General features: G+C 42.3%; 1 protein-coding gene across 1 annotated transcript in view; it reads right to left on the reverse strand.

Annotated features, from left to right (window-relative positions):
* The window catches only part of tln2b (talin 2b), a gene marked incomplete at both ends in the record, with an annotated part of 54,574 nt that overhangs the window by 22,659 nt on the left and 16,344 nt on the right, over window positions 1-15,571 (reverse strand). Inside the window, 18 exons of the mRNA XM_080505439.1 lie at window positions 71-164; window positions 691-830; window positions 1,292-1,489; window positions 2,000-2,119; window positions 2,551-2,759; window positions 4,842-4,944; window positions 5,523-5,651; window positions 5,844-5,978; window positions 6,094-6,207; window positions 6,973-7,086; window positions 8,284-8,412; window positions 9,651-9,817; window positions 11,103-11,397; window positions 12,098-12,265; window positions 12,932-13,030; window positions 13,267-13,475; window positions 14,060-14,168; window positions 14,504-14,617. Of these exons, the coding sequence (XP_080361565.1) occupies window positions 71-164; window positions 691-830; window positions 1,292-1,489; window positions 2,000-2,119; window positions 2,551-2,759; window positions 4,842-4,944; window positions 5,523-5,651; window positions 5,844-5,978; window positions 6,094-6,207; window positions 6,973-7,086; window positions 8,284-8,412; window positions 9,651-9,817; window positions 11,103-11,397; window positions 12,098-12,265; window positions 12,932-13,030; window positions 13,267-13,475; window positions 14,060-14,168; window positions 14,504-14,617 (2,646 nt within the window). The remainder of the gene's footprint in view (window positions 1-70; window positions 165-690; window positions 831-1,291; window positions 1,490-1,999; window positions 2,120-2,550; window positions 2,760-4,841; window positions 4,945-5,522; window positions 5,652-5,843; window positions 5,979-6,093; window positions 6,208-6,972; window positions 7,087-8,283; window positions 8,413-9,650; window positions 9,818-11,102; window positions 11,398-12,097; window positions 12,266-12,931; window positions 13,031-13,266; window positions 13,476-14,059; window positions 14,169-14,503; window positions 14,618-15,571) is intronic.

The following is a 15,571-nucleotide window of genomic DNA, read 5'->3' on the forward strand; positions in this document are numbered from 1 at the left end:
ATAGTAAATATAGAGGGCCGGCAAGTACAGAAAAATGAAGAGATCTGTGTGTTGTACATTATATGACTACCTCCAACTCCCTCAAGGCGTTGTCACACTCCCTTTGTCCAGCTGCGTGCTGCGTGCAGAGCGTTATCAGCTGGTTAATACACTCAGTCACTGCCCTGAAACACACAAGCAGCCACACGGCCTCTTAAGCTTGTACATGTGTCCACTGCATGCACGAACAGACTGGCTTCACTCACACACACTGTTAGCTCCCCTTATTCCACGCAAGCGTGGCTCTGCTGGCCCCTTACTGCGATTGGAACACAGAACACAGAATATAGGCGCGCCGAGATTGTCTAAAGTTTGTGTTCAGCTTTGCTGAGCACAGACAGGCCCTGGCCAAGACTTCCATCTTCCTAATTAGACAGAGAAAAGTCAGTCAGGCCGAAAGCCCCGTGAGACCAGCAGCTTGGCTCCTCTCCACTAAGGAGAGGATACGGACTCTCTCCAGCAATGCCGAGCAGACACATCTCCGGAGTGGCATACAAATTCAGCAGGGAGATATTTCGTTAATCGATCAAAACTTTCGACAGGTCCAGATCTTGAGCACGCTTTATATTTAGCACAGAATGATTATGACAAACGCAGTAATAGTATTCCTGAAGAAAAACAACAGAGGAGAATATCTGAAAATGATCACACCTCGCGGCCACAGCCAGAAGATTCTTCGCATTGGCTGCACCTGGATCCACAGACAGCGACTTGGCAGCGAGGAGCAGCTTACTGGATGCCATAGAGATGTTCTTCAGATTGCCAATGACTTGGATCTGGTCCTCTTGGCTCTGTGTAAGCATGCAAAAGAAAAAAAAAAAATGAGTCGATGATAAAAGGATTTCATAGCCAGTGCTATTATTATGAAAGATACAATTGAATGAAAATCAATTTAATGTGACTCTGCCAACTGATATGGTCTTTTCACACTCAACGGGTCTCGAGTGACACCGATTAAAACCTCAGGTGTCATGCTACATCAACTTTAATTCCTGACCCTGTCTTCAAATTAATGAGCAAAACTGCTCGAACGAGAAAATCACATGTGACTGAGTTAGTGCATGCAATGAGTGGGCCCAATCATTGAATGATATAAACAGCTTGATTGTTCAACGTGAACAGGCGGTCCGTATCTGAGGCTTTTACGTTGAGGTTTCGGAATCCACCTCTCACATAAAGCACTGCTGGGAGTGGATTATCGCTGAACTCTTTTCAGTGAAGTGTGAAGGAGTTGTATGACCACGAAACCTACTTGGGTGTGTCCTGCCATCTCAATGCCAGCATCCAGGAACTCATCAAAGTCTTGGCTAAACTTTCCCGAGGCTGCAGCCAGTTGGCTGCTTGTCCCACGAGAGGAGTGGACGACCTCGCCTGCAGAGTGGTTGAGCTCAGCTGCTGTGTGGTTCAGATCAGTCTGGGCCTCTTGGAATGTCTTACTGCAGGGAGGGAGCTTCAAAAGCAAAACAGCCCCACGATCAGACCAGATACAAGAAAATCAAAGCAAAGCTCACATAAAAAATACTCTCATCTGGAAGGCTTTCATAAGCTATTGTTTAAATGTTTTAATAGGTCACATCATTAGAGGTGATTTATTTGTAACTTTGCATGTCACAAGTTCACTGCGAGGGGGAAAAAAAAAACAAGCTTTGTACTCAACTGATTCAAACAGCAATGATAGGTAGTAGAACAAATATAAGCCTAATTATCACTGATGCATGGTTGTTACGCAGCCATACAAATGTGTGATGGCTGCAAGCTCAAAAACAAAGTTAGAGCATGGTCCTCCACCCCCCCCCCCCCCCCCCCCCAGGCCAGGGCCTCCTGCAGGGTGGGGGTGAGGGTGGGGGCAGCTGTCCCCCAGCAGCCTCAGAAGCACCGCCCCTGTGACACAGATGTTCTGTGTCATTCAGTACGTATAAGATATCAGGAAATCCCCTCAAAAAGCCTAAGCAGAACTCACAAAGTCCACCAGCAGCTTTTTGCTGGCCTCTCCAATGCTCCTCAGGGCCATGTCAACATCCTTTTGGCCTGGCAGGCAGTTCACACAGTTATTTAGGGAATGTGAAACAGCTTTGGCCACCTGAAACAGAGAACATCTGTCAATGGACCACCATTAGTCATTCTAACAATGTGCTACGCAACAAAGCCCCAGAGCAAAGCTATATAAGGAAAAATAGATCCCAAATGCAAATTGAGCTCACAGTGGTGCACAATAATCCGTGTCACTAATTTATGCCGCTGTCACAGATATATGCCAAACAATATGTTTATCCCCTGAGGGGCTGCAGGAGAATGAGCAGTTTTACTCGAGTACTCCTGAGAGAGATGGATACCGTGGCAAGAAAGCCACAGCAGAGAGAAAATAGCAGCGCTTAGAAGGAATGATTGTGATGCAAAAAAGAAATGTTTACAAATCAGAAGAGGAGGGAGAGAGGGGCCCCGACAAGAACAATGCGATCTCTACATGAGCACAACTGCCTCATGGGTATATATTAGCAAGCCTCACACTACCTGTGCTAGTCTCTGCTGACTCTCAGCATCTCCGGGATGAACCAAGGCCTGATGTGCTTCGTGGATCAGCATGGCTGAACCTTCCATCACACACTGAGCTGAGTCCAACATCGCAGCTGCCGCCTGAGGCTCCTTGGTGCTGGCTGCTACACCTCTGGCCGCTTGAGCCAATGTCCTTAGAGCCTGTGCTGTTTCTCTGGCAGCAACACCTGCACACAACCATGTTTTGATCATATGCACAAAAAGGGAGACAAAATCATGAGAAAAAACAAAGAAGCACCCATCTATCATCTACACCAGAGATTGACAACCTGGCACAGGTCCAACAGTTGGTACACATCCATATAATTAAAGCTTATTATTATTATTATTATTATTATTAATACTACAGTGGACATGTGTTTATGAGCCAGAATATATATATTTTTTAATTAACAGTTTTGCTTTGCATACTAAATAAGTTCGTGTTTATCGTAACAGTACTGGATTTGTGAGCTATACAAGTGAAACGCAGCTCTGGTCTAGACTATATGTCTGCCCTTTGTAAGAAACTAAACTGTGTGAAAATCGATTGAAAATTCTGTGACTTTTTTTTAATCATCGAAAGCCTTCCTTCCTCAATAGAAGTGAATGCAGTGGATAAAGTCAACAAGGTGTCTACATATACCGTGTGTGTGTGTGTGTGTGTGTGTGTGTGTGTGTGTGTGTGTGTGTGTGTGTGTGTGTGTGTGTGTGTGTGTGTGTGTGTGTGTGTGTGTGTGTGTGTGTGTGTGTGTGTGTGTGTATATCTATATATATCAGGTGCAATGAGAATGATGAACTATAAAATGACAGGAGATGTGTTTAAAAATAATAAACAACATTATAACATATTTTTAATGCATTGTTTTTTTTTTAAATAAATGTATCGATATTACTGCAATAAAGTCCCAGCAATAATATGTAATTTCCTTTTGTTGAAGAGAATTTCAGAAGGTGACAACTTTTTGAATGTAAAGTTCCGGCATAAAACCTTCTACACGTTTGCTCAACTCAGGTTCCTGCTGTGTTGGGTGGGTGAAGGCATTGCACATAAACCCTGGCGAGGTCCGTCCATGACAGGGCAAACAAAAAGAGACAGCCAGTCACACTCCCATTCAAACCATAAAGAGAATTTAGGATCACCAATAAACTTGTAATTCATGTTTTTGGGCATTTGGAAAACAAATGATTTCCATGCTGAAAGGCCCCCAACCAATCAGACATTCTTGCTATGAAGCAAGAGTGGTAACCACAACATCCCTGTGCAGCCTCAGATAAGCACAGCACATAAATAAAAGGATTATGATACAAGCTCTGCAACTTTACGTGCATCCCAGACACTCACTATAGACACTGCCGTGTTGCACAGGTGTAATATTTCAGGGAGGAATCCATTTGCTGAATCGTTTTATGCCGCGAGCGTAAGTGAGCATGTTTTTATAGAAATTTAAAGCGACATTTTATTAAGTACATTAATTTTGATCTCATTAATTTAACTCGGCAGCAGCCTGACAGTACAATGAGAGGGGTATTTGTGTTTTCTGTCTTTACTGAGGCGGAAAAAACACATTTAGCAAATTAAATTCTCAGGAGCTAGTAGCACCACAGGCTGAACCAACTACGACACTGAAATGCCCTCATTGTTTAAATTAACGAGTTAATATATTAAATACGGTCACATATGGGAGCTGTCCTTAACTTATTACAAACAGAGCAAGAAAAAAAAAAGCAGCAAATTACATCAAATTGCATTAACCAGGGACGTGAAGCGTTGGCTAATATAAAGTTAAATCCAATGAAAAAAGATTAATGAGAAGTGAGCGGCACTCTGGGCCACTGCATGAAGTCAAGCCTGGCAGCGCTCATTGTTTGAAATGTATTCTCTATTTGTCTTCATATCCTCTTCACCGAGATCCTCGTTTGAGCCAGAACTCATTGCCAAACAACCAAACTACGCTGGCATCCAAGGGTTTAAGCCAATGCAGATAGCCAAATACAGTATGAGACTTGCTTTGCTTTATCTTCACAGTCTCCCACACACAATGTAAAGGGACATTTTAAAAATGGAAAAACATCTGCAATTTTTTTTTTTTTAAAGAATACCAGCAAAATCAACCAATCAGGTAAGAGAAGGATGAATTTCTACTATTTTCCATGCTTATGTTTAACTTTATCTCCTTGTAAATATATTTCTTCCTCTGGATCAAAACTTGGAATACATGAATTAACTAAAGTTCTGTCAGACCTGTAAACTGTATAGAACCCAGTACCTGTATAGTGTTCATTTCCCTGTGCAGCGCAGGTCAGCAACTGGGCCATGGAGGAGCCGACAGCCTTAGACGTACTTCCCAAATCCTGAGCACACTTTTCCAGCTGAGAAAAAAAAATTATATAAACCATTTCATAGTTCACAATCACTTGAACTTATAAAGTAGAAATTACAAAGAAAACATTTACTTTATTCTTCAATTGAATTGATAGTCTATTGTAATTTACTAATTGAAGTACACATCGTTTTTATAGTACGAGTATTGGGCACACCACTGAGACTGAGAGATAATAATACAACAATGGAAGTTGGCTAAATAGTATTAACACCAGATCCGTATGGGGACGGTGGATCAGTGGAGATATGCTAAAGAGCTGCAGAGCACAGGTGCCCTGAGAAGCTTTTACCCAGGAAAAGCCGAGGTAAAAGGATTAGCCTCTAGGATGATTTAAGTTCTTTCAGCAGATGTGGAGAGTAAAAAAAAAAGAAGCACAAAGACAAGTCAGTTGTTGCTATTTTAGATTTTTTTTTTCAAATTTCAAATCTGGGGATATTTGTGATTTACGTGTTATAATGCTGTCATTTACTGGCCCACACAAGATCAAACTGGGCTCCATGTGGCCTCAGAACTGCAATAATATTCAAATAAACAAGTAAAGCAAAGAGTTTATTATGTACTGACAGTTTCCCCGGGAAGAGGTTTAAGCTGGGCATCAATGACGGACATCTTGGCATCCTGAAGCTCGCTCTTGAGTGTCTGCACAGTTTTAAGGGCTGAGTCGATCTCCAGAGGTCCGCAGGCTTCATGGGCCTTTGATTCATGTAGAAAAATTTAAATTAATCAAAATCAATTATGCAAAGCAGGCAGAACGGAATGCTATATGCGATTCATATCTCTGGGTGACATTCAGAGACTCGAACTCATACAAATGCAAGTTTTCAACAAATTCACTGCATCAGTAAGACAAAAGTTGCAATGATTAACAGTGTTGTGTACAGTTACCTTCTGGGTGGCAGTCCTGAGCTCTGCCAGGCAGGTAGCTAAATTCTTGGCACACTGGCCCAGTTGCATCGCAGCAGCCTGATCAGCCACTGTCGGTACTGCTGACTTTGCAGACACCACCATTTTACTTCCAGGCTGGAGGATGGTAGCAGCAATACAGAAGGAAATTAATGAGCGCTGAAGGAGCAGCGCTTTGCACACACATTATGATGTTGTGATTGGACGGTCACGGAGGATGTGAAACACAAACCTGTAAGAAGCTTTGGCTCGCCATGATGAGGGCAAGCTGAGGGCCCAGCTCCTCAGGCTGAGCCTGGCTGCTCCTCATGCCCTGGACCAGCAAGGGAATACTATCTGCAACAGCCTGAAAGTAAACACACCTATGATATGTACTTCAAATGCAATGCCTGGTTGGTTTACCAAGCAAAATCATTAGACAAGACAGTCTCTGAGTCACCCAACTGGGAGGAAGTGTTCACACAACAACAACAACCCAAGTATACAGCCATGACCCCCTGGACTTAATATGGACTGCTTCATCAACCAACAAAAAGGAATGGGGCCGAACCAGGCAAAGGTCTGATTGAAGCAAAATTGTCACCTAAAGTGAAACAGCAGCACAATCTAAACTTCACATAGTAATATTATACCTACGTATAACATATGTAGGTATAATATAACATAAACATATTTCTCAGAAGCTAAAAAAGTCCAAAAAGTGTCAAAATCCAAGTGTGAAGACTGGAGCTGCAAGCTGGGCCACTGAATAACAAATCAATGATTTTATTTTAAATGTTTCCAATCTGCAGAGGATGATAAGAGTAAAAACCTCTGAAAATAAACAGAGAAAGGCAGTATTTTTTTTCTTCTCTTTTTAATGTATTTATTTTAGTAATCATAGGCGTCCTGATAACATATCAAGACATATACATCCTGCTTAAACATGAACAGATTGGAGGCTGTGACACGATGATGGCTGAGTCTCTTGACATGGTGTGTCCAGGAGGACCCGGTCCAGTCTTGACTTATGGCACTGGGTCATGTTTGTGACTGAGAAAGGGACTATTAAATACATCAGCACAAATTAACTAGAGAAGAACACATGATAAATAGTCTGAGTTCTTCATACCTTGCAGCTGTGGACTAACTGCTGGTGTGAGACGGTGTTTTTGTTGGACGCAGCAGCGTTCTGGGCAGCTGCGATGGTCTGAGTAGCAGCCGCTGCTGCCTGCTTTGCCGCTATCTGTTCACAAGAGACAAATGTAAAAAAAAGCAACAAAAAAAACCCAATTTCAGTTAAAGCCAGAGAGCTGTGCTTGGCTGAGAGGAAAATGCATTTTTTTTGTTTTGTATTATCCCGTCATGTTCTGGAGTAAGACAAGAGTCCCAAGCAGCTTCAGATCACTAACAAGCAGGTGGTTTTGTAAGGACAGGGAGATGGCGGGGATAGCATTACTCAATCTTTATTTAATGAGTTGGTCAACACTCTCACCATTTTTCCACAGCGAAAGCTAAAAATATTCTGCTTAGCTCACATTAATTCACAGACATAAGACAAGCTTTGAAGTGATGACAAGTGTGAAAACCAGAGAAGATATTCTTTGTTGAGCACATGAGGAGGCGAGGAAGAAACGGGAGGAAAGAAATACATGATATCATTATACTGAGAACAAAGACTCGGCTGAATGTAGGATTTATATTAGTGGCATGAGTACTTCAGGTGTATATTTGACTGTAGTGTTTCTTTAATGTGCTGCAATAGGATATAATATCCTTTCAAATGATTAAAATTAAAAAGTAAATGACAAAATATACACAGTAACTGAAGCATTTTGTCTGAATGCAACTCGTCATATTAAAGGCTCCAAAGAGAATGAAATATGTCTTTGAAAACAGTCCTGGAGACTCAGAGCACTCTAGTGCTCACTGCTATCTTGATAGAAGCGACCATTAGTCCCGTTATTGTGAGCATCTGATGCAAAGAGGCAAACTGAGATGCATGTCTGATAGTAGGCTGACCCCAGCAATTGGCAATGCATTGTTAATGTGTCTGGGAAATTGAACATTGGGTGCTTGAGAGTAGAGGAGGTGTAGTCATTAGGAGCAAACTGAAGGCTAAACAAAGATCAGATAGCTCATTCGCTGCACTAATGGGATTTATAGTTCATTGTTATGGGAGGGGAAAATTAAGCATGGACAGGACAGATGGACCATATTTGTCCAAATGACAGACTTCTCACGATTTGTATTTGGGTACGATTCTTTTAGCTCACTGTCTAACATCTAAATACAGTTTTGCTATCATTTTTTCCCCCCCGACTACTATGAGGATAAAAGATGTTGGTATGGCCTCTTTCCAAGCAAGAGAATGTCTGCACTTTGCTTGAGGTTGAACAACACACAACACAGAGATGAAAACATGTTGACTGCAGTGACTCACCTCCAGCCTATTGACTAGCTTTTTCTTGATTGCGTTCTGAGCTGCGGCGTTAGTGGCAACACGTAGCCCTTCTGCTGCCTCCCTGAGCCGCTGCTGCTGGTCCTCATTTTCTGGGTAAGCAGCCGCTCCCTGAGGACGCACACGCAAACACACACGACACATATTGTACATAGAAGCTATCAGATCTCAACAAAACGGTTCAAACCATTCTGCTGATCCACAATGTACGGTAGATGCAAAGAGGTATTTAGCTCTGTCAGCGTTTTGACAGTTTCCAAGGAAACCATCAGTGCCAGATTTCCACTTCCTCTTTGATAATGGCAGTGATCTGGTGATTAATGTGTCACAGATCGAAAACATCTAACGAGCCATAAGCTCTGCCTCACTTGCCTGGATATTTCACACTGATAATATCCCGCTCCACATTGCCAGAGGCTCATTAAGAGCCAGTGATGCTGCAGCCTTTTATTTTGAATGTGAAATGAATGTGGTAGCTCGTGCAAACAGCAATGCCAAGACTGGTTTTCAATCAAAGGAAAGTAATCAGTTCAGCCCTTTCAACGCTGAATTTATTGTAACGTCACACACATACAGGAGTAACATTACAGCTCGGAGAAAATTTGACTAAAATGTGAAACATTAACTGTTGGGATTAAATTGACAGGATGTAATGAGGTTAAGTTAATGATAAATGCTTCTGCTGCATCAATTTAAAAAAGAAGAATTAATTAAGCTACAATAAAGTACGACTGCAATTACATTGTGGATACATTTAAACAGGGAGCAAAGAAAAAGATAAGAGAGCTTTTTATTTACAGTATTCCTTATTTACAAGGTCTTTCAAGTAATCATGGTAACAAATGAACATGGATAATTTATACATAGCATGTATCTTACTAAAAGACACTTTTTAGAATTAAATCCAATGCAGATATAATGGGAACCCATATCTGTTCTAAAATATGCTGTGGCATATAACCATGAGAGGTATGACAGTTACAGCAAGTAAAAAAAACGATTGCGTTTAGTCCAATGAAGGTCAATGATAGACATCAATGACCTTCATTGGACTAAACGCAATAGTGGAAAAAATATTTTTATATTCAATTTACTGGAATGTACAATATTAACTGACTTTCTCTCTTGATGCATCAAATATAACATCCCTGCTTTACTTGAATGTTTCATGTGTTTCGCTGTCTGCGGTGGTGAAGGAGCTTTGTCAGATTTTACCACCCAACGTTGCAATGAAAGTAATTCAACATTGGAGCACAACGGTGGTCATCCCACACTTGCTCCCATGAAATCACACCATGCATTCCATGCATTAAGTAAATTCAATGAGAATAAGCCTGATCATCGCTCACCTTTGCGGCCTCCACCATCCGAGCTGTGGCGTCAGCCAGGAGTTTGGCTGCGGCGAGCAGCTTTTTAGAATTGTCAACATCAACCTCTGCTTCTGCGTCTGATCTCATGGCGTTGACGAGGTCTGAGGTGGCCTGGGCGAGCACCCGGGCCTGACGCACCATCTCACCTGTTCAGACAGATGAACATCACATCAGTGCATCCACCCACGAGGGACACACAGACATCAAATTGAGCTGAAATTAGACTTGTTCTGCAAAAGTGATTAGGAGTTGTGTCCATTTTTATTTCACTTTGTTTTTCAGTGGGGACAGTGGTAGATATATATCCATTTTGAGGCAGAACTGACATTGACATTTCAGAGTTGTCATCATCTGTTACATTAGTGGAGTCAAGAACGAGTTGCTCGTAATGAAGGTGATCTCAGGAAAACAAACAGCAAGACTGTGTCTCACACATGATTTACACTGACACGTGAAATGCAGGTGCAGCCAAGCTAAGAAATGGGAATAGTAGGTTGTAATACCAGTTTTAATATGTTACATATTTTTACATACTCCAATCAGATAGTGGATTTTGAGCGTAATTCACATCAAATACTTTATATTAAAATAATTTTCTTTAAATCAAAAAGCCATGCATGATTTTTATTCCTTTCTCCACATTCTAACGTCTTTATCCAGACGTTGTGGATGATGACAATTTAATTAAGGCATATTAATTTATCCTAATATTCACCCTGAGTTCCTGTAAGTACCCGAGCCTTGCAGAGTCACATTGTTGAATTCATTCTGATGATCTCTTACAGCTGAAGGTGCCTTGTGAGTCATCCTCTTTCACATAAAAGAAAATCTTCGGGATGTATGAAACATCACCCCACACTGCTGCTATAAATGGCTGTGTTTCCCAAACACCCACCACCAGCTCGAAATAACTCACCAAGAGAAGTCTATGAAAGACATGAAGGTGCTTTACAACCTACATCTGCTACACTTGGGTCTGAACCAATAGTCTATCCACAAAATAAACTCCAACCACTGAATGCTGATCTGTTGTTGTGCTTTTTCATTAGTCATGTTGATATATAGTAAGGAAACCTTTGTGCCTAAAGAAATATGTGTTCCCTGTTAAAGTTCAAAGCTTTCCTGTTGCTAATTGGGACCAGATTGAGAATTATGTATTGGTTTCCGATGACATGTTTTCTACGACCCCATGAGAATTGAAAACTGGGCTTGAAAATGTTTCAGCGCCATGTCGGCAACCATAACAAATAACCTGACCCTTGAACTTGGTGAGAGGTTTTCTAAGATCACTTAACATGGACATATCTGGATCATATCTGGATTATATTATAAGGGCCCCTAATGCAGTCAAAACACACTACAAAGTCCAGTGAAAGCAGAAACAGACAAAAAGGATTGTACTCAGCAATTCCTTTTTTTCCTTGTACTCACCAGCATCACCCATCGAGGTGAAAATGTTTTCGGTCACATTCATGATTGTGTCCGTGGCCTGATCGTAGCGTCCGATGGGCTCGCCACAGCTTGCGTAGTGTCGGACGTGTTGCAGGAGGTCACTGAGGGCCTGGCTCACCACACCAGCTGCTGTCCCGACTTGCTTCAGCAGCTCGCCGTCGTCGCTGGCCGAGCGGCAAGCCTTGACACAGGTTTCCACAGAACGGTCCACCAGCTTCCCAGCCTCGACAAGCTGCTCCTGACACACCGGGGAGCTGATAGTTGGACTCACCACCTGTAAGCACACACATGGACAGAAACTCAGATGGAGAAAGTTTGAACAGTCGACATTTATAATGATTCCTGCTTCCTGTAGAATAAAATAGAATGAGATGGAATAGCATAGAAAAGAAGACAATGCCTTTCGTGTCACTGTGTGCAACATGGTAGGATAGCAATGTTATCTGATGCTTAAAAATATGTCCAGATTGCACACTTACACAACTCACTGTTAATGTAAAAAGGTAATGGGGAAATGTATAAAAATGGCTAAATATAAATACTTTAATACAAAGCAAGAAAAGATCTTGCTATGAAACATAATGCCCTGTATAATCGGTTTTCAAAGTGTGGGACAGGCCTCTTCTGGGGGGCGCCAGAGAGCCTTGAGAGAGGCATGGCAGCAGGAACATTCTTGGGTTCAAGGGAAGGCAGTTCAATAGCATGGTTTTATGTTTTTTTTTATCGAGAAGGAATCAAGATAAATAAAAAAATACATTCATTATTTCAAATTGAAAGCATCGATCTCAAAAAAGTGTCATACTTTTTACTGCCTATCGACCTCAACAATCCATTATCTTGTGATGTAAGAAATGTCACTGCTTCATACAGACACGATACTGCCATGCATTAGGTCTGGACCATTCCTTGTTCTTGTTTGTTGCTATGTCCTTTATCTGCTTGCCTGCAGAGATGAATGAGTTTGAGCGGCGTACCTTGGTGCAGGCGACCAGCTGCGAGGTGGACAGGGCACACTGAGTGGCAGCTGCGATAACCCGGTTCTGCAATATGGTGTCCTCAGCCACCTGGGCCACGTTCTTGGCCTTCAGGACCAGCATGGCAGCTGCATTGGCTACTGCTTTGGCCAGATTCATCAGGGTGTCCTGCAACATATTAATCAATGTCCTTCACTGAAACATACAACAGCTGTGCACAAGTGACTGAAGGGACAAGGAAAGTAAACGTTTTAGCCCTTTTTGCGCAGTTGATAAAGTGTAACGACTCGGCTGCTACAACACAATGAACAATGGGAGTACAAAAGCAATAAAAAAAAAAAAAAGAGGAAGTTGTTGATGATGAATGATAGGATGTGTGCTTTTTTTTCCTACAGCAGTTGGATTACAAATTGCAGGGTCCTAATGTGGCAGTAGAGTAGGAGCTCAAGGTCAATGAGATTAAGAATGCGGATGATTTATTTTTCCAGGCATTGCCACTGTGAAGGGTGATACCTCAACTGTGAGTGAATATCTCAACTGAAGTATGTGTGGCAGGTAAATTTATTTCAGTGTAAATGAATAAATGAGGCAGAAAGTGACAGGTGCTGATAGGTTTGTATTAATGGCGGTCTGACACACTCAGTTGTCTTTTTGACAACTAAAGGCCCTGGTCCCGGCACTTTGTGTCTGAGCCACATGAACCTTCAGCCTGAGATGGAAATCTGAGGTTATTGCATAAGTGCATATTGACTTTTTTTTTAAGAGGGAGCTTGTGTGAGTGTCTTCCTGTTTGGCCAGCAGTGTCATAGGAACAGCGAGTGGGCGGCTTCCAACCTGGAACTTCTCATCAGTCTCGCCCTCCCCCATGTGACGAAGCAGGTCCCCGCTGGCTTGTCCAATGCTTCCTGCTGCAGTCAGCACTGTCTGTCTGGGCTGTGTGAGGATGACATCATCACATTCAGTACACAGGCCTGGTTGGCCGGAGGCCTCCATGAATTATAGGAAACAGACCTCTGGATCAAAAATCATCCCAGATAAAGCTTCTGAAATAAATCTTTGCTGGGACACTGCAAAAAAAACCCCACCCCAATCTATGCATTATGTGCATTTGTCTAAGATCAAAAGGGGCCGTGGATTAAAATCTCTCCAATCGTCAGGACGTGGCTCACCTCAGCGGCCGCAGGCTCAACAGATCTGAGTAGATCTGACACAGCCCCTGCCAGCATCCTGGCAGCGCCCATGAGCTTGTGTCCACTGCCCACCTCATCGTCCATTAATGCTGCTAGCAGCTTGACACCCTTTGACATTTCCGTGAGGTTGGAGGAAATGGTGGTGATGGCACACCCCACTGCTGTGTAGTCAGTTTCCATGGGCTCGCCTGAAGGAGATAGATTGCCATTATTACAAAGTACATCAAACTGCATCTCAGCTGTGCATCCTAATTTGTGTCGTTGCCGCCACGTTGATTGCGCCAAATCACTGGGAAACGTGCATGTCATACGCTGTAACAGAAACATCAGTGTCATGGTTAGGGCCCACTGGAGATGGCTACATCAAGATGAGCATATCAAAGGAGCAAGTGACGGTGAAGGAGACAGACGCTGGATTAGTCAGCGAGGGGAGTACAAGTGCAATCTGACAGATGGCAAGGTAAGATTAAAACCCAGCAGAAAGCTGACTGGAACTTGACTGGCATCGTTCCAACCAACATGCAGGGCTGAGAGACAATTTGGAAATTATTAGTGCAAATATCAAAATACTGAAATATGGCTAATCTTTAAAAAATCTTTATTGATTCAGACATCTGGATTGTAATAATATAAAGAGGGAGACAGAAATTAAATCAATAAGTACTTTATCAAGGGCAGACTGCCGAAATCAGCATTTGGCTGGAGATATAAATGAAAACTACAAAGAACAGCATGTGTCACTCCTGTTCTTCAGAATTCCCCGGGTGCTCACCTGCAGTGAGATTGACCACAGATGCAGTTCCAGCAGTGATGGCGTCAACCTGAGAGTGGATTTCATGTTTGGATTCATCCACTTTGTTCTGAACCCAAACCCTGGATGCCTTTAATTGGAGGAAAATGAACATTCAGTACAGATGACTGGGGCTGCTCAATAGTAATGGCTTCAGAAACACTGGGCCATTAAAAACAGTCTCAACATTTACTGTAACATGCTGATTACATTTGAGAAATATGAAGCACTTTGATGTGATGAGAAGGCTTGCTAAGGTCTGAGTTGTCTTTTTGTAAAATCAGAGAGGACATTACACAATCTGTAGTGTGGAAAAAGCAAAATCTAAAGGGTGACTGTGATTGTGGTATTATGTTGGATTACTCAATGAATTCTTGTAGCATCTGTCCTGAAATACGGTGCAGCAAGTGGTGTATCATGACTCACCAAATCATGGCCGAGTGGTGGCAAATTATCTACATATCCCAAGTCAGCCTGGGCCTGCTGCACAGCCTGCATACTGCTGTTGATAGTCCCCATCAGAGCCTGCTGGGCTAGATTCTGACAACAGCAAACAACACAGACACATGCATGCAAAAGATGCAGCAAAAAAAAACTAAATACACAAATTTGAAACCCGGTCTGGCAATTAAATATTGCTAAACCCCAGAGCACATATGGGCTCTAAGTGTGAATGTGACAATCATTCCACATCTCATTATAGCACATGTTACTTTGGTTCACTGTTGATGGAAATAAAGTGTAACTAAATGATCATGTTTTGAATATATGAAAGAATATTGAACAACATGGCTGTTGTGAGGTAATGCAAAAGCACACATAATTTCCAAACAACAGAGACTGCCCAAGTGTTGGATGCTACACTTTCAATTACAACCAAAATGGGTGGCGATAAAAAGACAATTAACAACTGAAGAATATAACAAGGATTAAAGGGCCAATGTCCCAGCAGGATTTAGAAAGTAATTCATGCATTTATCTTCAGAAGACTGTACTACCATGGTGCAGTTTTCACAGTCTTAACACAAAAGAATTATCGGACAGTTCGAGCCAATTCCGAACACTGCTAGTTGAATCCTCCAGAGGACTAAAATGGACCACATGAGTGCAGATCTCAGGTCTTGACCCTGGCTTCCTGTGACTTAAGCCACGTTTCCACCGCACAAAAAGTGCAGGGACGGAACGGAGCATTACAGAGCGGTAAGGCAAAGTGTAACCGGAGCAAAATGTAGTGTGCTTTTCCTCTTCAGAAAGTTTGAATGGAGGCGGGTTTAGAGCTCCACAGATACAGTATGTGACGGTGCAATGGTAATCTCAGCCAGGGTAGCAGATTTGGACCTTATGAATCCTGTTGTTGTTGTTGTTTACATCTACCTTAAAGGACTATACCAGTTAATTCCTGCACTTTTTGTGCGGTGGAAACTGGGCTTTATAGTCCAAAAGCAGCAGCCGAAAGAGCTTTGAATGGTTCAGGTCAAGTAATTATCTGTGATC

The sequence above is a fragment of the Blennius ocellaris genome, assembly GCF_963422515.1.
Source record: "Blennius ocellaris genome assembly, chromosome: 11".
In the NCBI taxonomy this organism is placed as follows: Eukaryota; Metazoa; Chordata; class Actinopteri; order Blenniiformes; family Blenniidae; genus Blennius; species Blennius ocellaris.